This window comes from Prionailurus bengalensis, chromosome A2, assembly GCF_016509475.1.
Source record: "Prionailurus bengalensis isolate Pbe53 chromosome A2, Fcat_Pben_1.1_paternal_pri, whole genome shotgun sequence".
Lineage (NCBI taxonomy): Eukaryota > Metazoa > Chordata > Mammalia > Carnivora > Felidae > Prionailurus > Prionailurus bengalensis.
In genome coordinates this window covers 114,033,777-114,058,831 of record NC_057348.1, presented here as the reverse complement: position 1 = coordinate 114,058,831, position 25,055 = coordinate 114,033,777, and the positions used below count along the sequence as shown (strand labels likewise).

The following is a 25,055-nucleotide window of genomic DNA, read 5'->3' as shown; positions in this document are numbered from 1 at the left end:
AATGGTGTGCAAAATGAAAATGTTCAGAGTGTAACTGGAGATGTGGGCTGGGACTCTGAGGAGAGGGCAGAGATGGAGACACAGATTTGGAAGTAACCTGTATAACCATGAAAACTGAAACCAGAGGAACAGATAAGATCACTGAGGAAAGAGGCAGAGAGAGAAAAGAGAGCCTGCGGGAAACTTGCATTTTTAGAGGATTCAAGGATGATAATGACCAGCAAAGAGAGTTTTCAAACAACAGTCTCAAGTTCAGTTCACAGGCTAAACCAGTGGGGGCTGAGAAAAGGCATTTGGGACAGAGATGTTGTAGGCATTGGTCAGCTTTCAAAGAGAAGTTGAAAGGGCACTCTGGATGGGCCAGATGATAATACTCTACAACAAATCTTGATGGTGAATACGGAGCAGTAGTTTTCAAATTTTAACACGAAAAAAAAAGTGATGAAGTGAAGGCTGCAACAGCTTTTTCCCCTTACTTTTTAAAAAATAGAAAAAAAATTGAGCATTTTGAAGCATTTGTGATTATATATTGGTAACCAAAAATAAATAGACTCTATCAGCATTTCTCACCGCCAGCTCGTTTCCATGCCGGCTCCGAGGGAATGCAGTACTTGCTGAATGTGGATGGAGTGTTGTTGAGGGGCCTCCTAAAATAAATATTATGGCCCCTCTCCAGGAATGGTACAAAAAATAGCCGGTTATTTAGATAATGAGGAACTGGGTTCTGCCTCCCATGGCCTGGAAGCACCTCAGTGTTTTCCTAACATTTTAAAGTCCACAACCCATTGAACACACAAAACAGCCCCACCTGGTACACATCTCATCGCATTTGTGAACAGTACCTGACGTTACTGGTTGTGATGCATTTTGACATTTACATTTTTTTTCCTGTTCTAGTTTATTCTGTTCTGTTTCGTTAGAAAAGAAAAAAGAGAAAAAAGAAATACTGGCGAGGACCCCCATGAATGGACTTGTTGATGTGCAGTTTGACCAGCACGGTACCATTGCATCCTTGACAGACACAGGCTGGCACCACTGTAGAAACATCCCTTATCCCGGGAGGGCTGGCACAGGTTACTTCACCTTATGTATAAGATGACGATGACTTTCCCCGTCCATGTCTTCAGGATGTATGAACCTCAAATGAGAGACCCGTTAGGAAACCTTCCTCCATAAAAAAATGCTCCGAAGGTGAAAGATGGTATTATTGCCCCAACTTTAGTTGTTGGCAAAATATTCAGCGAATTACTTCTCTTGACTGTGTTTGGTGATTTCTCACATTGGGACATGAAATGTTAAATTTCTCTGTGTGGTGACATTTTTGGATGGTGTGTAAATTAAAAAAAAAATGGTTTGTAAAGAACACTCTCAAGTACAGTCACCTAGCACATCGCGATCCTTGCATTTAATTTGTGCTAGTGTGGCTCTTTCTTACCTTTGCAAAATTGATTAGTACTCTTATGTGAATTGGTGCTTAGTAATCCACATATATACTTAGCACATAAAACATGTGGATTTTCATGTTTACTATTGAAAATATATGCTTTAGATCTTGTGCTTGTGACTTTTGTTGTGTAAGTTATTTCAAAGGCCTTTTCTTGCTTTCAGACTCTGGGTTGAGAGATAAGGAGATGGTTTGTGTTGGCAGAGAGTGAGGCTCCCAGCCTCCCTCGGTCCCAGAAGCTGTCATTCCTGTGTACGTGTTCCACTGGAGGGAAATGTCCCAGAATCAATATTTGTGTAGGAAATTTTCCCCAACCTACTCTTACTCCGACCAGATAAAAGAAAAATACAGCTGAAAAAATCTAAATAACTGCTTCCTCCTCTTTCTATCACATGAGCCACACCACTAGGAGGCGTGAAGAGAAAAGTTGTCTTTGTATGTATTCCCTGACATGTTCAATCTTCATGTTCAAGGATGCCTAGAAGACCCCTTTTTAGGTGACTAACTGTATTTCATATGGGACGCTTCCCAGGGTGATGATAAATCCTCCGAAGTCCAGAATAAATACACTTTTCTTCCCAAATGGCGTATATGAACTACTGGCTGAAATATATTCTTGGAATCATACTTTTTCAGTGCTTCCAAGAAAATAATGTTATTTATGTGTTGGAAAAGGCCACACTCTTCCTTGTCATCAAGATACTGAAGATAAGAGTCTACCAGAACTTTGAGAGTCTCCATGGTGCGCACTGAGATGGATTGCTGAATTACCTTGCCACGTCCCTGAATTTCCTTGTATTTGTGATTCTTGCTCTGTGAATCGAACTGTATTGCTGCGCAACTAATTTTGAGGTTTTCAAAGATGTGATGAGAAATGGAGTATTGTTGCGTGGGAATAAGCTAGAAATACAGGACTGAATCTTTATCCCAATTATGCTTTGATGCTAATCCCCTCTCCTTTGTTTCTATGTATATGTACTAAGAATCATGCCTGAATCTTAAAAAATAGTGTTAGCCCTCAATTCTGAAATTGTTTTTCATTGTCCTGCGTGTCAGTGTGCAATAATAAATGCCTAGACACCAGAATATTGTTTTAAAAACAAAAACATGAATTTAGAAGGCAAAATATTCAAAAATTTAATTTTCTTCATTTGTATCAAAACAAACTTCATGGGGCACCTGGGTGGCTCAGTCGGTTGTGTGTCTGACTTCATTTCAGGTCATGGGTTCGAGCTCTGCATCCAGCTCTGTGCTGACAGCTCGAAGTCTGGCACCTGCTTCAGATTCTATATCTCCCTCTCTCTCTGTCCCTGCCCTGCTCATGATCTATCTCTCTTTCCCTCTCTCTCAAAAATAAATAAATAAACTTTTAAAAATTAAAAACTAAAACTTCAAAGAGCAAATGTTGAAATCAAAGTGTAAATCAAGTGCCGAGGTATGGTTCACACTTCATGTAGATGCACTTGTCCCGTGTTAGTTGCCCTCAAGAAGAATTATTCCCCATTACAGGTAAAGACTTCCCTTGTTTCAATTAGTTGAGTAAAAGGCAAATAGAAGTAAAAACTTCCATAGCCATTGCATTTTTAAGCGGAATTTACAGTGTTACTCTGTATTTTTCCCTTGGCATTCTCACCTCTAGTTTTTCAGAGAAAACATAAGAGTTTTTCTTTCGTCTTCACTTTCTTTATAATTGGGCAGCAGTAGCAATAGGGGAGCCCCTTGGAATAAGCACAAATGGAACTTTTTGTTGGAAAGAGAAGAAAAGCTTCTGTCTACTTCCGCTGTTGCTGCTTTGCCCCTAGATGCTCAGTGATAGGCGTTAGGCTAGTTATTCATGGAGTTTAATACAAGAATTTCCCTCCCCTCTTTTTTCATAAATAGTTATGAAAGAAGTAGTTCATGTAAGTAGGCGTAGTCAAGCCGTGCCGTTGGGGGCACTTGGGGAGGGAACTGTTCATCCAGTTAGTTTTTACAGAGCTCATATGGTGTGCACAGCATTTTAGATGCTCTCTGTGGTAAGCACCTCACAGTAGGCAGAAAAGGCATACAAAAGCAAAGGGAATATGAAACAGTACTTTAAAAACTATAGAGCGGAAAGCACAGTATTTGGTACACAAAACCATGCAAAGTGAACCCATAAGTACAGTGCATGACCTCACTGTCAGTAAGGTTGGTATTATTTTTGCCCTGCTTTTGATGGAGAGTGCAAAAGAATAAATGGTACAGAAGATAGGAATAAATTATTCTACTTAGGAGTCATCCTTGATTGCTTCTTCTCCTCATCTCTCTCCGCCATCAACCATATTCAGTTCATTGGCAAGTGGTGTCCATTTTGTCTAAAAAGTCAGCTCAAATCCTCCATGTTTCTGCAGCTCATTGCCACCTTCCCGGTCTGAGCCATTGTCATTTCTAGTCACGATGTCGGCAGTTGGCAGCACCTGGGTGACTCAGTTGGTTAAGTGTCCGACGTTGGCTCAGATCATAATTTTACTGTTTGTGGGTTTGAGCCTTGCATCCGGCTCTACACTGACAGAGCTTGGAATCCTCTCTCCCTCTCTCTCTGCCCCTACCCTGCTCGTGCTCTAGCTATCAAATAAATATATAAACTTAAAAAAAAAAAGATGTTAACAAGAGTCACCTAAGTGCCTCCCTATTTCCTCTCTCGCTTCTCTTAAGTCTGTTCTCCACAAAGAACTCAAAAAGAACTTTGGAAAATACACATCAAATCATGCAATTCTAATTTAAAATTCCATTGTGCTTTCCCATGTTCTTAGGCTAAAATCTGGATTCACGCTGAGCTGTGCTTTCTCTGGGTTTGTCTCCTCTCACTCTCACCTGCCATGGGTGGCTCCATCTCAACCTTGAGGTCTCCCCCCAAGTGTCACTTCTTCAGGGAACTGCCATCCCTGCCTCCTTCCCTCAAGTGTGACCTCTCCCTGTCGGTTTTCTGTCATTGCCCCATTTCTCATGATCTCTAATGCCATCTTACTATTTTTACTGTTATCATCGTTACCATTATCATTATTGTTATTGTTAGTTGTAGTAGTAGTTGTTGTTGTTCATTGTCTCTCTTCCCAGCCAGGATGTGTACTTCATGAAGTCAGGGTTTATTGGCCTTGCTCGCAGGAGTAGCCTCAGTATCAGGCACACAGTCACCACTCAGGAAATATTTTTAGGGTGAAAGAGCCAACTGTACAAAGAGCAAAATAATCAAGTCGGTCCGCCTGGATCAGGGCTGTATTGAATGTCAGTGTGAAGTTGCAGGTTAGGAGGAAGCTAGAGAATTCAAGGAAGACCTTCAATGACAAACAGGGAATTTATACTTGATAAGATAAGCGATAATATAGACCAAAGCATGGTACTTGTTATATTTTTTGAGACTGATTATTTTAGCAATTGTGCCCCAGCTGGATTGTATGAAGGAGAGGGTGGAATCAAGAGCTTTGTGTTAGGAGGTTGTTGCCTGAGTGCAGAAGGGGTGATAAGGACTTGGATAGGGAGATGCTGGGAAGATACAGGAGCAGAGGTAGATTCAAGACTCCCCAGTTTGGAATTTTGTGGTAACAATGCACTGAGTGGTCTAAATATACAATTATGCTTTCTTGCTTTCTTGATTATATGACTGTAAACTACCAGCCAAGAAACCCACATTGTTTAAAAAAAATTACTGTTCTCGGATCAACTTGGTAGAAGCCTTCAACTACACCCTAAATCCCGTTAGAATGAAGCACAGTACTGACATGCTGGTCAGGTTTAGGTGAAGAACCTACGAGAGCAAACTGTTCCACTGCCGTTGATTTAATAAACAAGAAAATGTACATGAGAAGTGCCCGACGCAATTGAAGTTCCATCCAAATAATTAAAAATAGCACTGATATTTACATTTTGTGAATCTCCCTAACGTTGTTTTTTCTTGCCAAATTGCCATCTGAAACGAAATTATCTAAAACTGCTTTCTTATGATGCTACATTGTTTTTAACATTCCTTTTCTTTTCTTTTTCTTTGCTTAAAGCAATTGAACAAGATGAAGACAATGGTGACAAACACGTAATTGTGGCAGAAGCTGAAGGTGTTCCAGATTCTCAGGTATGATCAGTTCTGTGACAGTTCCTCGTTACCCTTGTCGTCTGCATTGACAGTTGTGAGATAACGCAGGGGTTTGCAAATGATACAGGTTTGACCTTCTGTGTTCTGTAAATAGTGATACTACTGAGAACAAAGTGCTTGCTTTTGATAAAGAGGCATTTCACAAGAAGGGCCCTAAATTGTTAATGATACTTATAATTTGACTCATGAGGGAGGGAAAGACAGGCAGACATACTCCACTTCCCATAGAAAGCAAGGAAAGTAAGTGAAGGAACGGGAGAGATCACCTTAGAGCACACCACCCCCTGGAGATGGCGGAGAAGAATCTGAGCCGGCAGCGTCGACCGCCAGGGCTTGGCCAGACAGAGGAGTGTGACGCCTCACCTGCCAAATTTTCTGTGCCAACGCCCAGCATCTAACGCAAGGAATAAAGACCTGAGCCACCCTAGTGCTCTCAACTGCTAACTTGATGTAAATCAGAACATTTGAAGATTCTTGGCTTGGTTGACCCATTGCACTTCACCTTCCAAGTTCTGTAGCTGTTGATTGTAGTCAGAATAATTACATTAATGGGGCACCTGGGTGGCTCAGTCGGTTAAGTGTCCGACTTCAGCTCATGTCATGATCTCACGGTCCGTGAGTTCGAGCCCCACATCAGGCTTGGTGCTGACCGCTCAGAGCCTGGAGCCTGCTTCAGATTCTGTGTCTCCCTCTCTCTCTGCCCCTCCCCCACTCATGTGCTCTCTCTCTCTCTCTCTCTCAAAAATGAGTAAAACATTAAAAAAAAATTTTTTTAATATATGAAATTTATTGTCAAATTGGTTTCCATACAACACCCGGTGCTCATCCCAACAGGTGCCCTCCTCAATACCCATCACCCGCCCTCCCTTCCCTCCCACCCCCCATCAACCCTCAGTTTGTTCTCAGTTTTTAAGAGTCTCTTATGCTTTGGCTCTCTCCCACTCTAACCTCTTTTTTTTTCCTTCCCCCCCCGCCCCCGCCATGGGTTTCTGTTAAGTTTCTCAGGATCCACATAAGAGTGAAACCATATAGTATCTGTCTTTCTCTGTATGGCTTATTTCACTTAGCATCACACTCTCCAGTTCCATCCACGTTGCTACAAAGGGCCATATATCATTCTTTCTCATTGCCACGTAGTATTCCATTGTGTATATAAACCACCATTTCTTTATCCATTCATCAGTTGATGGACATTTAGGCTCTTTCCATAATTTGGCTATTGTTGGGAGTGCTGCTATAAACATTGGGGTACAAGTGCCCCTATGCATCAGCACTCCTGTATCCCTTGGGTAAATTCCTAGCAGTGCTATTGCTGGGTCATAGGGTAGGTCTATTTTTAATTTTTTGAGGAACCTCCACACTGTTTTCCAGAGTGGCCGCACCAATTTGCATTCCCATAGAAAAAAAAATAATTATGTTAGCCTTTTCAGTCAACATGGCACAGGCTGTACTGTGTCAGTAAGTTTATATAGGGAATTGTTTGGAATTGTTTTGATGTGGTCATACTGAAAATGCTGTAGTCCTCAAGTTCATACCGAAATTGCATTTCAGGCTTTCAAGAAACCTGGTCAGGGATTCCCCAACTTAGTGTTTCCTACACTTCCTCAAAGGTTTCTTAAATCATTAAATTATTAATGGGACAGATATTTCTTTTTTAAAGTATTTTTTTAAACGTTTATTTATTTTTGAGACAGAGAGAGACAGCATGAACGGGGGAGGGTCAGATAGAGGGAGACACAGAATCTGAAACAGGCTCCAGGCTCCGAACTGTCAGCACAGAGCCCGACGCGAGGCTCGAACTCACGGACCGCAAGATCATGACCTGAGCCGAAGTCGGACGCTTAACTGACTGAGCCACCCAGGCACCCCGGGACAGATATTTCTAAACATAAACTGTTACTCATTTTTTTTGTTTTTGAACTCACTCTGTGGGCAAAGGTCTGTTTTAATGCAATTTTATTTCTTTGTCTCAAGAGGATACGCAGACCTGGCTTTTTGGGATTTTGTGATTTTCTTCTCCAACAGTGTTGTAACTACGGATCTGCAGGGTGCTCAGAGGAATGAAATCATGAAACCAAAAGAAACCAGTGAATTGATGATTAGATCAGGAACAGATTCTGTTTAGTTTGAAAGGCAAAAGTTAAGTTCGCTGGAGGCATGATGCTGGGTGTTACAGGCCAGGGCCACAGAGGAAGGAAGGCAGCTGTCACCTCATCTGATGTGTCTAAGAAAGTCTGACCTGCCACCACCGTACAAGCACCAGTTTTCAGTTCGATTCTGTGGGTCCATCTTTCCAAATGCTCTGAGTAGCGTCCTCAGTAGTTCAAGTCAGGTAGGGTGAGCTCAAAGAAAACTTTGAGAATTTTACCATCAGACACTGAGGGAGAGTTAGAAATAAATGTATGTGTGTGCACATGTGTGCCCTTGACACCAAAATTATTAATTTGGTGTTTAGTGTATGTACATATAATGGATTGAGCATCTATGTGCCATGCTCTGTGCTATTTCACCGTATTGCAGTCTTCCCTCCAGAGCATATTTTAAGCAAGTTAAGTAGAAATTGGTTTCCGACTCCCTCCCCATCTGTGACAAAGTATGCCACTATGGGAAAAATGCCCTCACGCTGTTGAAAACTTTGGGTATGTAAAGGGTTAAGATGGCAAGACTGGGTCTTGTATACAGCTTTCCCACCTGCCATAAAACTCTAGTTCTCTCCTCATGTGTTAGCTCCTTTCCTCCTTTTCTCACTAAAAATATCTTTCCTGCTTAAGAAACTCCCACTTTAATGCAGTGACGTGTGGGTGGAGTGAAGGGAGCACGTAGACTTCGGTTTGCTTCCCAGCCCTTCCTCCTAGCCTGTGCTTTTACACAAGTTCTTTAGCGGCTAAACCTGTGGGCTGCTGCAGGGTAGCGTCAGCATTGTTGTCACCATAGTGTCCCTGCATGCAGAGTCCCTGCAAGTGACCGGCACGCTTGATTTTTGCCTCTGTAAAGCAGAGATATTATAAAGTTGTCTTGAGGTTGAAATGATACCTCACAGAAAATGCCTGGAATCCTGGCACATCAGAGTTTCTATGTTGGGCAGCACATGGGAGGTGTGGAGTGCAGCCTCCGGGGCCAGACGCCTGGGTTCTCCTCTGGGCTCTGCCACCGTAACCTTTGGCAAGTTATTCTCCTCTCCTGGGCGAGAGAGTCCTGTACTGAAATAGCATTGAGAGTTCACTTGTGCGGCAATGCGGATGCCGTAAACACTCTCCTGCGCTCTTTGTTTTCTCCGCTCCACAGTGAACCCTATGAAGTAGGGAATGTATTGACCACCACTTCACAGATGAGCTGGTAAGTGGCAGGGCCAGGAATCAGACCAAGACAGTCTGGCTCTGACATCCTGGCTTTCAACGCCTATACTAAACCACCTTTCTAACATCTGTAAAATGGGGATGATTGCTGAGTTGAAGATTAGATGAATATATGTGAGACAGAGTGGCGCATGGCACATAGTAAGTACTCAAACAAGTGAGCCTCTATGAGTTGTTACCATTATCATCGTCTATCACATTGCTCTCTGGTTTGAATATTTAAGGCATCTGACATGGTTGGGTTGCAGTATTAGTCTCTATATATGCTATCTTCACACACATACATACACATAGAGAAACGATCTAAACTCTTGATTCTTTATCCCTCTTTATTTTCTTATACAATTTTTTTTTAATGTTTATTCACTTTTGAGAGATAGAGATAGAGCATGAGCGGGGAAGGGGCAGAGAGAAGGAGACGCAGAATCTGAAGCAGGCTCCAGGCTCTGAGCTGTCAGCACAGAGCCCGAGGCGGGGCTCGAACTCATGAACTGTGAGATCATGACCTGAGCCGCAGTCGGGCACTCAACCAACTGAGCCACCCAGGTGCCCCTCTTTATCACTCTTAATATAGGACTAAAGGATTAAAGAATTTTTATCAAAATGTGTAGAATTTTTGCCAGGTTCTAGTTTCTGGCTCTTAATGAGATCTTCAATGAGTAATTTATAATGTATTGAACTTTGGAAATTCTTGCTTTGCTTCAGGTCGCCATTGACACCTGGATTCAGGAATTATTTTTGTTGTCTCCTCTCTTCCATTTGTATCAATCATCTTAATATTAAATGATGGTAACTGTTAATTATGTACAGTAATTGCCAAATATTTGATGATTAATTTACCATAGCCAAAATGTGACTTCTTTTTAATATACTGAAGAAAGCTGTTATTTAAGGCTGGAATAGCTATTATAGAAAACAGATGACCACTCAAAATCCTTTATGTTGAAACTTATTAGAATTTGCTTTTTTTTTCTTCTTTATTATTTGTCTACTTTGCTGCCCAGCTTAGCAGTGTGGTCAGTAATGTTTACAGACTGGAGCTTTAATTTCAGGTCAAAACAAGACAAAATATTGGTGTCCTCCCGACTCTAGTCTGAAAGTTCAAGGAATCAAGTATATGAAATCAATGAATCTTTGACTTCATCAGCTATGTAAATGTATGACAATGTAGTTTTTAGTTTTATCAGAAGAGATTATGTCAGTATAACAGATTAAGAAAATTAAAAAAAAATTTTTTTAATGTTTATTTTTGAGAGAGAGTGTGTGAGTGGGGGAGGGACAGAGGAAGAGGGAGACACAGAATCTCAAGCAGGCTCCAGGCTCTGAGCTGTCAGCACAGAGCCCAACAGAGGGCTCAAACTCGTAAGCCGTGAGATCATGACCTGAGTCAAAGTGGGTACCCAACCGACTGAGCCACCCAGGTGCCCCTGAAAATATTTGAGGGAAATAATAGTTATTAAGTCCATATAATAAGGTTTCTGCCTCCTTCCCTACTCGCACTATGCTCTGGCAGGATGTAGTTTCATATAGTGTTTGTATAGGATGGGTCTGTCCAATTGAAAAGTGTTTTTTTAACACATGTAATTGCAGAAAAGAGGAGGACCAGAGAAATGAACCTCTCTGAACTTGGTGCATCACCTGTACAGTAACCAGGAGTTACTGAATCATTTCTGAGGCTCTGTGATGCCCCAGTATGTGGTCTCAGGCCTGTGCTAGTGATGCCTTGGGCATCTATCACATGCACTTTTCACTGTGGATGCAGCTTGGCCCTTTCCCAAAGGAAAGGGTGTGTTTTTATATTACCAAAAGACAAATTTTGGGGGGTGCCTGGATGGCTCAGTCAGTTAAGCATCTGCCTTCAGCCCAGGTCATGATCTCATGGTTTAGGGGTTCCAGCCCGCATCAGGCCCTATGCTGACAGCTCAGAACCTGGAGCCAGCTTCGGGTTCTGTGTCTCCCTCTCTCTCTGCCCCTCCCCCACTTGATCTCTTTCTCTCTCTCTCTCTCTCTCTCTCTCTCTCTTTCTCTCTCTCTCTCATAAATAGATAAACATTAAAAAAAAAAAAGATAGGGGCACCTGGGTGGCTTAGTCAGTTAAGCATCTGGCTCTTGGTTTCAGCTCAGGTCATGATCTCATGGTTTGAGGATTCGAGCCCCGCCTCGGGCTCTGAGTTGGCAGTGTGAGGCTTGCTTGGGATTCTCTCCCTCTCTCTCTGCCTCTCCCTGCTTGCTTGCTCTGTCTCTCTTTCAAAATAAACAAATACACTTTTTTAAAAAAGATTTTTCTATCCCAACAAAGAAGAAATTTTAATAGTTTTCTTTCTCTATCTGAATTTAAGAAATGAATACCTGCTGCCCTACAAAATAAAATACCATTATTATTAATTTGTAAATTTGTTATTAGGATATTTAATATATCCTTATATAATAAATACTATAATTAGTTAATTACTATATAACATATTCTATTATATATTGCATATTATGTTACAGTATTAATATATATTTAATATATTTATTATATTTTATTTGTTATGAATCTTATATTATTATTATTATTATTATTATTATTACTATTATTATTTAGTGTGAATTGTCTTCTGAATTTTCCTGGAAAGGATTCTTTTTTTTTTTTTTTTTTTAACGTTTATTTATTATTCAGAGACAGAGAGACACAGAGCGTGAGCAGGAGAGGGGTAGAGAGAAGGAAGACACAGAACCTGAAGCTCTGAGCTGTCACCACAGAGCCTAATGCGGGGCTCTAACTCACGAACTGTGAGATCATGACCTGAGCCGAAGTCAGTCGCCCAACCAACTGAGCTACCTAGGCGCCTGAAGGATTCTTAATATTTGTTGTTTAGGAAATAGATACGTACAGTTGAGTCATGTAATATATTGTCCCAACCCATCAGTGTTTTATCATTTGAGTTTTCTGTTTAAAGTAGCAAAAAAAAAATTATTTTATAAATTTCTGTGTGACATTTAATTGTTAAAGAAATGACCCTATTATGTAGTAATGAATAAGTATTTATCCAAACACCTTGAATTCATATTAAGTAGCATTCTGGGGTTGCAAAAGTGCTTACTTGAAAAGTGGACTCTTTGATCCTGGTTTTCCTTCTCTTTCGCATGATGTTTGATCTCAGTGTTTTAGAGTAAGTAATTTTTAAAGTCAAGATAATGCAGATGATGTTTTCATACGTAACCTGTGCTCTTTCACCTTTTGTCATGTGGGTTATTCATGTATCATCCTTGTAACCTTTCCTGACAGAATCCTGTCCAAGCTTCATTTTACCACTGAAAGAAGGGACCTAACATTTTTAGGACTCCATTTGCAAAGGAAACAGACTTTAATTTACATTCATAACATTTCTCTCCTCAAATACTGAAAATCACATGAATAGCTTTAATTATACATTACAGAGATTTTTTTTTTCAAAGCAGACCTTGAAATAAGACTTTTAAATAACTCTTCTGATGGTTACAGATTAATCTTTTTTTTTTTTCTGCTTTAGCAATGTTAGGTAAACTGTTTATAATTAATTTCATATAGACAAATTAAGTAGTTCAAGAATGTGAAAGTCTAGATCAAGGGCTGTTACTTATCTTGCTTCTCCTGCCATAACAAAGCTCCCAAAATATATTAATAAATTCATGGGGTTTTTTGAATTAAATTACTAAATTACAGAGCTGTGAAAGAGAGCCCCAGAGAACATCTGGCATAGTGTGGTACTTCCCAAGAAGACTACCTTAGAAACTATCTAGAGTATATGGGCATCCCTCAGAGCTGCAAGTTCTCCAGGGAATGAAGAAGCATTCATAACCTTCCTTGAAAGCCTTTTTTGACAGTTATGGAAGCACTGTTGTAGAATTGATGATTTTACGAAAATGTACCTAGAAATTATGCAGAAAGCAGAAAATCAAGACATCAATATTTCTTTTTTAATTCTATGATGTTTTAATTATAAATATGAAATAATTAAGTTGCTTAGGAACCCATTTTCTTAAGTAACAGCATTTTGTGTTTAAAGTATATAATTTCTGCACCCAAGTATCTGGCTCTAATAAAAATGTATTTTTTATTAAGGGCACCTGGGTGGCTCAGTTGATGAAGTGTCTGGCTTTTGATTTTGGCTCATGTCATGATCTTATGGTTCATGGGCTCGAGCCCCACATTGGGCTCTGTGCTGGCAGCTGGAAGCCTACTTGGGATTCACTCTCTCCCTCTTTCTCTGCCCTTCCCCTGCTGTCACACACACTCTCTCTCAAAATGAATAAATAAACATTTTTAAAAAGGTAAAAAAAAAAAAGGGGGCGCCTGGGTAGCTCAGTCGGTTAAGCGTCCGACTTTGGCTCAGGTCACGATCTCGCGGTATGTGAGTTCGAGCCCCGCGTCGGGCTCTGTGCTGACTGCTCAGAGCCTGGAGCCTGTTTCAGATTCTGTGTCTCCCTCTCTCTCTGCCCCTCCCCCGTTCATGCTCTGTCTCTCTCTGTCTCAAAAATAAATAAATGTTAAAAAAAAATTTTTTTTTAATTAAAAAGGTAAAAAAATGAGATTTACTTATTAAAGAAAAGTTTGTATTTAGAATCCTATGCATATGATAAAAAATGTTCAGAGTTGCTTAAAAACTCATGTTCCCAAGAACCCCAAGAAATAGTCAGGGTCTCTAAGTTTTCTCTACACGGTTCCACCCTGATGTTATCAGTCATTTAAAAAACATATATGGGACCCACAGACAAAGGAAAGACTCTTCAAATCAGAGCACATGGGAGCTTAGGCCAGTTAACTTTGGCACCTGTGTTGGTAAGAAGAAGTAACAGGTTCAGTCCTGTGTGTCTATTTAGTCCCAAGACATTTTCCTCTTGTGTATCCCCCTTCCTGGCCCCATTTGCACACACACCCTCTTTTGTACAGGGCACCGCACTGGGGAGCAGAGAAAGATTAGGATTAATCCATCATACTACTGAATAAACAACCACAGGGCAGGTCCTAATGTCACAGGGTCATGAGCCGCCTCTCTCCACTAACAAGACAGTATGTTAAACACCGTGAGGATGATGTGGATGGAGAAATAAGAAATTCTAGCTGGCTAACAGAAATGAATTTTGTAACTAACACAAACTTAGTCCTTGAAGTGTCAAAGCATTTAAAGGATGCTAATCATTTGTGTATAGGAATTCCCCCCAAAGTTTCCTTTTCTTTTTAGTTTAAAGGAGGATATTTAACACCACTGATCCTCTTATACTTTCTCTGTTATTGATTAAAAGTGCCTCTTCAAGATCAGCCCATATAGTGTTGTGTCAGGTTATGGGCTCCATTAAAATCCTGTCAAACAGAAATATCCTCCAAGGTGCATGGCTAGGATGGGTAAAAGGATCTAACAATAAAATCAGGGGGGCCCTTTGCAATGCTTGACTGTCTGATTCTGCCTCTCTTGTCCTGTTTCCTCTTAAGTCAGTGGGTAAACTACAGTCTGCTCCCTGTTTTTGTAAATAAAGCGTTATTAGAACACAGATGTGCTCACTCACCTATTGTGTCTTCTGCTTTTGCACTAAAACTGCAGAATTGGGTAGTTGCATCAGAGACCACATTGCCCACTAAGCCTGGAACATTGACACTCTGGCCCTTTACAAAAAAAAGTTGGCCAAACTTTGCAACTGAAATGACCATTACATGCTTTCTTTTCTCATCATGCCTCCACATCTTCTCACAGGCCCTACTCTCAGCCGATAACTTGACTTATTTTTCTGGGAAATAGAAGCCTTCAGAAAGGAATTTCCCCATTTTCCCACTATGAAATATGCCAGCCTACCTATTTACCCTGTACTTCACCTGCCCTCCTGTGTTGGTGAGTGACATATTCACCATCCTCCCGCTGAGAGTAGATCGTGATGCTCTCTTCGCATCTGAAGGACACGACTCCTAAAAATGCCCTCTCTCCTTCCTGCATCATCAAATTTCCCTCCATGATGGATGATTTCTAATAAAGATTAAAAGGCCAACATATCTATCACTGTAAACAAGCAAGCAAGCGATCACTCTGTAGCTAGTATCCTGTTGCTTGTAACAATTCAGAAGAGTTGTCACTCTCTTTTGAACCCAGGCTAATACAACTTCTTTCCCTACCACCATTTTGTTCCCCAAAAACCAAAACAAACAAAACAAAACAAAAGCTATATTCAAAGTCACCAATTATTGCTGTCAAATTCAGTGTCCGTTTCAATCCATCTTATTTGATATTGTAGCAACATTTGATACAGTTTTTCTTTGCCTTCTCCTTGAAACCCCTTCACTACTCCCCAGGGTGTCCTCCTGGAGCCTGTCCTTCTTAGTCCCGTTTCCTGACTACTCATCTTTCCAGCATCCAAACATGGGACTCAGTTCCCGGATTCCTTGTTATCTTTGTTTACATCACTGCATTGTAACCTCTCTTATTCCTTGGGTTTTAAATACTGTGTACACTGATGTCTCCCAAATTCCTGTCACCAGCCTGCACTTCCCCTCTGAGCCACCAAGTGGCCAACCGGGCAACAGCACTTAGATACCTCAGGGCTATCTTCCTCCCCAGTCTTCCCAATCTCAGTAAATGACAACCCTACCCTCCCAGTTGCTCAGGCTAAACCCAGTTGCTGCCCTACCTTTGGAAAATATTCTAATTCTAACCATTTCTCACCAGTTCCACCACTAAAAGATCCAAGACTTCTCTTCTCTGAAAACCAGTCCCTTATGGGTCTTCTGGTTTCAGCTACTTCTCCCCACCCAACAGTGTTTTCTCAACCCAAAAGACAGGATGATCTTGTTAAAATGTAAGTCAGATGATGCCATTCCTACATTCAAAACCTTCTAAAGGATTTCCATTTGATTCAGAAAAAGAAACCAAACCCCCTACCCAGCCTGTATGGAAACAATGTGATGCGGTCCCGCATCACCTCTTTGGCAGTTGCAGAGGGGGTAAGTCTCCCCCTTACCAACTCTGCTTCGGCCATGCTGAACAACAAGCCATTCTTATTGCTTTTCCCTCAACATACCAAGCACATCCAAGCCTCAGGGACCTTGCACTTGTATTCCTCTGCCTGGAACCTTCCTTGCTTCCTTTATTTTTTTTTTTAAGTTGGTTTATTTTGAGAGAGTGTGTGAGGAGGGGAGGGGCAGAGAGAGAGAGACAGAGAGAGAGAGAGAGAGAGGGAGAGAGAGAGAGAGAGAGAGGATGAGAATCCCAAGCAGGCTCTGCACTGTCAGCACAGAGCCAGATGCAGAGCTCTAACTCACCAATTGTGAGATCATGACATGAGCTGAAATCAAGAATGAGATGCTCAACTGACTGAGCCACCCAGGTGCCCCTCTTCCTTGCTTCTTTGAGATTTCCATTCAAATCTCATTTTACTAAAGAATCCTTCCCTGACACACCTGTCTTTATAACACCTCCAGTCATTTCTTCTACTCCCTTGCCTTGCTTTATTTTCCATCGTATCATATCTTACCATCTGATATATGTTACATAATCCTCATCCCCTAGTGGATGTAAGATTCATGGCCTGTGGGGCTTTTTTGTTATGGTAGTTCAGTGCTATATTCCTAGAACTTGTAGTTCCTGACTTATGTTTGTTACTCACATAACGAAGTTACTGTTGGGTAAGTGAATGAATGAATAAAATTAGGAGCTGGGGGGTGGGGTGGTTATATATGGACAATATTAAAAGGATATAATAAATACTGGTGTTTAAGTATTTGAAAGATTGTCATATTGGATAAGAAATAGACCTAGTTTCAGGTGGCTCAGTTGGTTAAGTATCTAACTCTTGGTTTTGGCTCAGGTCATGAGTTCGAGCCCCTGGTTGGGCTCTGTGTTGGCAGTGGGGAGTCAACTTGGGATTTTCTCTCTCTCCCTCTCTCTGCCCCTCCCCAACTTGCACTGTCTCTGTCGAAAAAGAAAGAGAAATAGACCTAGTTTTGGTTGCTTTTAAAGGTAAAACTAGTTCTCATGGGTTGACGTTGAATGATTTCAGAGTTTAGTGTGGTAAGGGACTTTCTAACAGTTGTGGGTCTCTAACAGTGCAAAGGCTGTCTGAAGATAACCAGCAATCCCTGTGCAAGGAAGTCTTGGAAATGAACTGGAGGACCACTTGTGAGGAATGTTTTAAAAATAAATCGCTGACTTTGGTGGAGCAGTTCCACTTGCTGTCCCCTGGGAATCTGATTTGGGCCACGTGAAGGATTTTTTTGTTTCCTTCCTAGTTGTTGGAGAAACTGCTAGATAACAAGCTATCCTTGCCTGTGGGAATAGAGATGTAGTCATTGTTTGGCATGGATAGTCCCATTTCTTCAATACCCACTCAACAAAATGGGTATCTTTTGCACAAACCATGAAGACCATAAGGTTGAGCATCCTTGTTGGCCCCTTCTCCATATTTGGTCCTGTTGCTAAGTCCATTCAAATCCTGTAGGTTGTACTAGATAAAACAAGAATCCAAAATTTTGATTGTTCCTGCCAAGAGTAACTTCAGATTTCATTAGATCATTTTCTGATATGTCACTATGAACCATTTTTTAAAGAATTTGAGCAGGAACAGTTCATAATTTGTGTTATAATGAATACACTTGTTTTCTAATAAAAGTCCTAGATTATCCTCCTTCATATTATTTTTACTTAGGTACTTTGGCAAAAAAAATGTGATACTTTATGGATCATTTCCAATCCCTGATGACATTTTAAGCTTTCTTTTTCCAGTTTATTTTTAATAAACTTTTTTTTTTACCATATTTCATGCGACATTGAAGATGTTTTGCTAATGCCCCATAGTAACTTTCCAGCTGTGAAAAAAAAATTGTGTGATCTTCTCGTTCACCGTGTGTTTGTACATGGAATAATCTAGTGGAGTAAAAGAATTAGGAGTTTGTGTACTGGTATTTTTAGTACTCTGTATCATTTCACCCTTTTTTGTCAGAGTGGTTCCTGGCTAACTTTCCCATGAGTTTTTAACCTCTTGTGAGGCTTTGCTTATGTAACAGGAAACGGGCTGTCAGGAACAAATAGTGGCATACCAGGAGCACACTTCAGTAGCAAATGACTTAGTTTGCTCTGCCCTTCACTCTCTTAAAGTAGACTGATACACGATCTCAACTTGAAGACTTTTGCTGTGGCGTTCCTAGGTTAAAATAATACAGTTTCAACTTTGCAAAGGCAAAATATTTTACCAAGACCATGCTTTACTCCAGGCGACAGAGGAGATGAGCTTATCATAAAGCGAATTTTCCAGTGGTGTCATGTCCTGGGACTGTGGATTTAAGTATATCTTCGCTTTTTCTCCAACTCTTAAGGCAGGAGTGATGTGCAAACTCCAGGAGAGAGATGACATCGGACGAATTGAACTGGTTCAGAAGCTGGCAAGAGAAAACTGTCAGTTTTTGCAGACAGACAAAAAGGAACAGGAGAAATCTGAACACGTAAGCCCTTTTTCTCTTGGGGATGCAGGCTTGAAGGGGTGAAAAATGTTTCTGCCTTATTGTATGTTTGAAGGAAAAAATATTTTAAATTCTTTAGTTTTGTTTTTCCCTCCAAAAGCATACTCCTTGGTAAAAATGACAGCTGCTCAAAACTCTAAACCAGCCATTCATAACACTGGATTTATAAGAGAACTCTTCCCAAAAGTAAATCACATAGAAATATAAGAACACATGTAAGCAAGTACAGATGCATGTCTATTTATGATTTTGATTTGATGTCTTTCGAGTTTGACTTTGGGAATGTCAGCCCATCAGATAGTTTGTGGGGTATGAATTTTGAAAGTATATTCCTATGTACTTCTATGATGAGTCTGGGGTGGCTCTAGTTAGCAAACAGATGTATCCTGAGTTAGTAGAAATAAATGAGAGCAGAGTAACAGATTATAGATGCTTTCCCCGGAGTGGGGGAGTCAGAAGAAGAGTTTTCCCAGTATCTTCTGAATGTTTGTGTTCCAACAAAAGTTACACTGTTCAGTTGTAGTTAAACTGGAGGAAAGGGACGCTGTGCTCGGTTCTCCTGAAAGCTGTCATTCAGACTGAGCCTTAGAACTGAGATGCCTTCCGTCAGGCCAGGACAACAATGGCACCACTTTCTTCTGATACGCATTGTTGTCTGCTGACTTTGTGTTGTTGTTTGTAAGACTTCGCTCCCAGTGCTCAACTATCCCGGATTGCTCATGAAGGGGAAAATTCCTCAGTGCTTATAAACATGTCTCCCTCTGATTTTAATTTTCCCTTGGAATTTTATTTTCACCAAAGGGGAAAAATTGCTTCATGCCTTCTCTTCTCCAAGGCCATGAGCACAAATGTCAGATTTTTACTGAGCAGGAGAGGAGGTGAGATGTTCAAGTGTGGGAGGCTGTTTAGGTCAACATAACACATCTCTAACTGCAACATCACATCATAACAAGTGGTGTCTTGAGGGGGAGTATGATTAAGCACTTTCAAAGCCTCGTAACTGAGCTATTCAGGGGGACCATTGACTTTAAGTGAGAGTGGACGTGTCAGGAGCCTTCAGTTCACTAGGGACTATTGAAAAATTCAGGGACTTGTTTAAATTGTTAAAAGCACCCTGAAGGATGACTCTGTCAAAGACTGACTCTTAATCTCCGCCATGTCCTTAGAATATGTGGGATTAGTGTGTGACTTAAGCTTCTCAAAACATTGTTCCTTTTGATTGATTTAAATTGGAAGAGCAACAGTTTTCATTTACCATATTTTGTTGATTTCAAATTGCATGTTTCCTCCACATTTTAGCATCTCTGAAATCAGGATAAGTCTTAATGATTGATCATATGAAAACACAACCTGGTTTAACTGTGAGCATTTATCTTTCCTAGTGGTCCTTAAAATGAATGATATGTATTACAGTGAATTGCATATTCAGTTCAGTGGAACAGCGACAGCCTGAGGGTAGGGCAAGAACTTTTAAAGTCAGACAGATAGAGTGCCACTTAACCACGGCTAGAAATCATCATCCTTATGCCTCAAACAACTTTAGGCTTATTTAAAAAGATAGCTGTATTGCGTTTGCCTTGCATTTAATTGAATCCAGAATATTATAGTTACAGTTAATGACACTATCATATCCTCTAAAAATATAAGTGAAATCTGAACTTGGTGCTTGTAATTGTAAAGACTTGTAACTTAGGATAGAAATTTAGTGGTATAAGATTTACAGCTTTGCTTATGGTTATCTACTCTCTGTTCTCTTTAATCCTTCATTTTAAGATCATAAAATAGAACACTAAGGTTTGTTACTTTTTGCATGAATGTCGTAATATGGATGCATTACCAGCTCTGAATTACTTATGTTCCTGAGAGAAAAAAGGTGTATAAATAAACATTGGCATTATGGCCTTTGCTAGTAGACCCCACTTACTGCAGTTTAGAGTAAGGAGAGGTGAATATTCAGGATCTTTCCTCCTTAGTGATGAACATAATCTCAGCCATTCTGCCATGTCCCTCCATGCAAGATGACAGCAGTTGAACTGATCTGCTCTGCAAGCTGATATTTATACAGGGCTCTACTCTATGGATTATTTGACACTAGATGCTTATACTTTTTGCAGTAATGTATTAGCAAAAAAAAAACCCCATCTGGTCGATTATCTTGCTCATTTACGTCTTGAGCATTTGATAGAGCTGTATACACATTGGCTTGCACTCTGAGTTCACTGTGCTCCCTGCCCTCAATCTCTTTTCAGTGGCAGTCATCTGCTCTGGCTCATGAAAACCCGGGGATAACACGCAGTATGTACAGAGGAAACGGTCATTTACTTAATGTAAACCTAGGCCCGCAGTTTCTTCTTTTACAAAGGTAACAATAATGACCAAGCCCCGGAGTTAGATACAGATTTCCTTTCTTTTACGATTTTAAAATGCTTCAGCTACGTCATCTACCATTCCTGGGCCAAAGTTATTTAAGTAGACAATGGTGAAATTTGAGTTAGAATCTAAGTTACCCATTGATTTTTTTTTTTAAACTAAACTACACTGCATCTACAGTTCTAGAATACCACATCCCTTTAAATGCATAGTGCCAAAATGAAACAGCTCCTTCTTAAAGTACTACTGAATAGAAAAAGAATAAAGCTTTTGTTGCTGGCACATCTTGTTACAAATAGGAGCTTAGAGCTTTCTGGGTAGGGCATTTCTAATATTTTCTTAAACTGGTCAATGCCATTATTATAAATGCATGCAATTAGAGAAACACTTCACTGTGCTTTTGCCAAGGTATTTCTGAAAGAAAAATATTTAAATGTATAATCAACACAAGTTTCTCAGGAAGCACTTGGTTTTCTTATTTTATATTAACAAGCTGTAGGTAAAATTAGGCAACGCTCATTACTAAGTGTTGAAAATTATGATGTGAGAACTTGAAGAAGGGGACAGAAGTTGATTATTTCTTCTAAACATGATGATAGTGGGATTAACATTGGGTCATCAACTCTTTAAAGAAATTACCTCTTATGTAGACATCATATTTCCCCATCTTAATCTGATTATATTAACAGAGGAAGGGGCACATGTTACCAAATGGGGACGTTCAGGCTTGACCTGGAAGGCTAATGGTCACAGCACAGTTTGACAGGGAAGAGCCTCGAAGTCACAGGACTAGCAAAAGACACATGACTTGAGCCCTGGGCAATTCATGGGGAATGAAGGGGAGTGGGCTGTAAGAGAGGTTACGATTCATTTGTGTAAGACCTCGTAAGGCACTGAAAGGAGTTTAGGCTTGCCTTTCTGGCAAAGGGAAGCCATCGATGAAGGGAAGGAAGTGTGGCACAATCAGGTGCGGTCTTCCTAAGTAAGATCTTTCTGGCATTGGCTTAGAGGAAAAAATGAGTGGAAAAGAGGAAAGTGTTTGAGAGAATCCTTAGAAAACTATGATAGTGAGTCAGTGAAAGGTGAAAGCCTGAACCAAGGTGGTAACTTGGGAAATAAGAAGGTTGTAGATGACAGGAGTCACTGAGATGGTAAAACTGGCAGTATTTGATGGCTGGTGATGGGGAGGGGTGCGGGGTAAGAATGTGTGTTATATTAAGCATTTTTTAAGTTTTTATTAAGGCTTCTTTGGTATAGTGGTAGACATTAGAATGTTCCGTTTAGCATTAGAATGGTTGGTCACCTTTGGTGAGAAGCTACAAGACATTTACCTTGCTTTGTTTCCTTGCAGTATGTTTCAGGTGTCTGAGACACAGACACCTGAGTATCTAGAGCACTCAGTGTTTATCTCCCTGGCAAATTGTCGGGTCAGGGTTCTGGCTTACAGCATGGGAACCGCATAAACCATCTTCTCATACCAGACCATTGGAAAATTCCTTGGGCAGACAGTCTCTGGTAGTCACAAAATTAACTGATTTTAATTTTAATAATTAAAATTAATTTAGCCAAAGCTTTGGCATTTCCTGCAATGATGTGTGCGCCTTGTTCAGAATTATCTGTGATTTTAGGGATGCTCTCTTGGCCCATGTAATCTGAGTTGGCATTACTAAGCTGTTATTTTAGAATGCTGTTGATCATTTATTCATTCCATATACCTTTATTAAAGCCGGTGTCCTAGGGGATTCAGAATAACTATGGTGGCTTCTACCCTGAAGAAGTACAGTCAGGTGTAGAGAGAAGACAATGACGCAGATAACTGAGATATAAGGAGACAGTGTTGATAATCTCCAAAGAGATACACAGAAGTTACAAGAAGAATTTACACCCAGGGAAACAGGATTCTCTGTTACAGCAGAGGTAAAGTGTGATGTGAGAGCTGGGCTAGAGCGGACTCAAGTCTGATGGCTTCTGGCTGCGTCTTCTCTCCCCAGTCATTGCAGGAGGCAGGGCTGATAAGGACAGGAACCTGGGACATCCAGAATCATGATAATCTCAAGAAAGAAGAATGACCAGGACCACCCTCCATGGAACAGACAGAACAATTACATAAGGAAGGGATGGTGGTGGCAGATGTGGGAAGGATAAAAGAGAATGTGAAGGTGCCTGCTTCGTTTGAGTCCTAAGTTAGATTTGAACAGCATGTAAACTGCTCATACTTTTGTAGCCGTGAAATAGCTGTATTAAAGAATATATCTAGAGGTGGATACTTTTCTGGGACACAATGGTACTATTGCCCAGAAGAACCAAACTATTCCTAAAATGTAGCTTTGGTAGCATATTGACTTGTAGTGTATACATGGCAGTAGTAGCTGCTAAAGTGAGTTCCTAAATTCTGAAGTGCAGAAATGTGGGTCTGTAAAATGTGTGTGAGAGCTCTGCTAAGCAGTGCTTCCCTAGGGACTCTGTCTATAGCCCTCCCTCTCCCCACCGGTTTTCTCCAGTTCCTTTGTTAAGACTGAGGACCCACCCTACTTCCTTCCCCTTTTCCCATTCACTTATGAAATATGGGTGGGAAGGGGATTTTGCACATTCTGAAACTTAACCTTGGCATAGTCTGCTGCCAGGGTAGCGTCCCTGTCACTCAGCCTCAACCAGGATTTCCTTTTCCCTGTTTCCTGCAGCCTCATCCTGCAATTCTGCCTACGTCAAAGGCTTCCTTGTTCACAGATGACTAGGGGAGACCTAGGGTATTCTGGCTGCTGTCCCTCTTATTTCACCTATTAAAAGTTAGTCTCTGCCTTTTTTCCAACTTCTCTTTGGTCTATTACTTTGTTTTAAAAATAAGGCTAAGCATAAGGTGAAAGCCCTCTTTTTACTCTACATGAAACACTAAAAGCAAAAGTGGTTTTATCATTCTGTATTCAAACTTGCATTATGTATGTAGGCAAGTAAAGTTTAGAGCAACCATGGCATTACTCAAAGTTTATCAACAATTTAGTTTAACCAAGAAACTACTTAACTACAAACAGAATTTTGTAACATTATTGCTTAATAATGAAAGCCAGAATTCAGGTACATATAATGGGCAATTCATAATATGTTAAGTTGCCCGCCTGACAAACCGCTGTGTAGACATGATGTTGTTTTTCTTAATAACAAAAACTTGACTTTGCGTTGGTTTCGTGCTAAGGTCCCCTTTCATAGGAAGGAGACTTATTTGAATGAATGATTCTAGTTCATTTTTGATCAGGATTAATATGGCCACAGAGTAACACAAAAAATGGTAGAAGATGGTTCATGCCTCCCAGAAGTTTACAAGTGAGCTGGGGGGGAAATTCACACATGGAAACAAGTAATCTCCAAGACGGTATTTATTCAAGTGTTTTACTACTGTGACAGACATTGAGAGAGGGAAACACCCCTAGTAAACACATTTCACAACTGCAGCAGCCCATGCTCCTCTGCATTCCACAGCAAGGCTTACAAGTGTGGTTCGCTTTCCGTGCTCTTTAAATTCTGGTTTGTTGCAATTATTTATTTATTTGTTTATTTGCCAGGAAAATGGCAGCTGAGCTGCCAGTGAAAGCGGCGTGCTCATGCTGTCTGGTGGAGCCATCTGCTCATTAGCTCTGTTTTTAAGTTCTCACAAGAAGCCCATTGCAAGTCCTGACACTGATTTTTTTTTTAATGAGTTTCAACGTTTTTAAAGAGAGAAATTTGTCATTATGGCATTTGTTTTTTTAAATACTCAAGGTTATTTTAAAAAGCCCAGTTAAGAAAAGTGATACTGGCTCAGTTAGATTTATCAAGATCATGTTCTCAAAGATCTTGTATTCCCCATGGGACAGATGCTGCTCCCTAGGTTGATAAAGTTCTTACTCTTATAGAATTAAAGTAGTTGTATCATCTCTAAAATGTCTGAGAGGGGCACCTGGGTGGCTCAGTTGGTTAAGCGTCTGGCTTCAGCTCAGGTCATGATCTCCTGATCCATGAGTTCAAGCCCCACATCAGGCTCTGTGCTGACAGCTCAGAGCCTGGAGTCTACTTCAGATTCTGTGTCTCCCTCTCTGTCTGCCTCTCTCTTTCTTTCAAAAATAAATAAACATTAGAAAAATTTTTTAAATAAAATGTCTGAGAAATCATTAAAATGAGATATTGAGAATCAGGTTATTTTTCTTTTGTTTATGCCCTCCCCCCCCCCCCTGCTTCAGTGGTATATCTTACTCCAGACCCTGGACAACCTTGCATTATTTTCCTTTCTACCCCCATCAAGGCCTGATCTGCATTATTGCTAATAATATAACAATATCATTA

General features: G+C 40.5%; 1 protein-coding gene across 1 annotated transcript in view; it reads left to right on the top strand.

Moving 5' to 3' along the window:
* Positions 1–25,055, top strand: part of RAPGEF5 (Rap guanine nucleotide exchange factor 5) — a 226,888-nt gene that overhangs the window by 106,068 nt on the left and 95,765 nt on the right. Inside the window, exons 8-9 of the mRNA XM_043589070.1 lie at positions 5,458–5,531; positions 18,228–18,353. Of these exons, the coding sequence (XP_043445005.1) occupies positions 5,458–5,531; positions 18,228–18,353 (200 nt within the window). The remainder of the gene's footprint in view (positions 1–5,457; positions 5,532–18,227; positions 18,354–25,055) is intronic.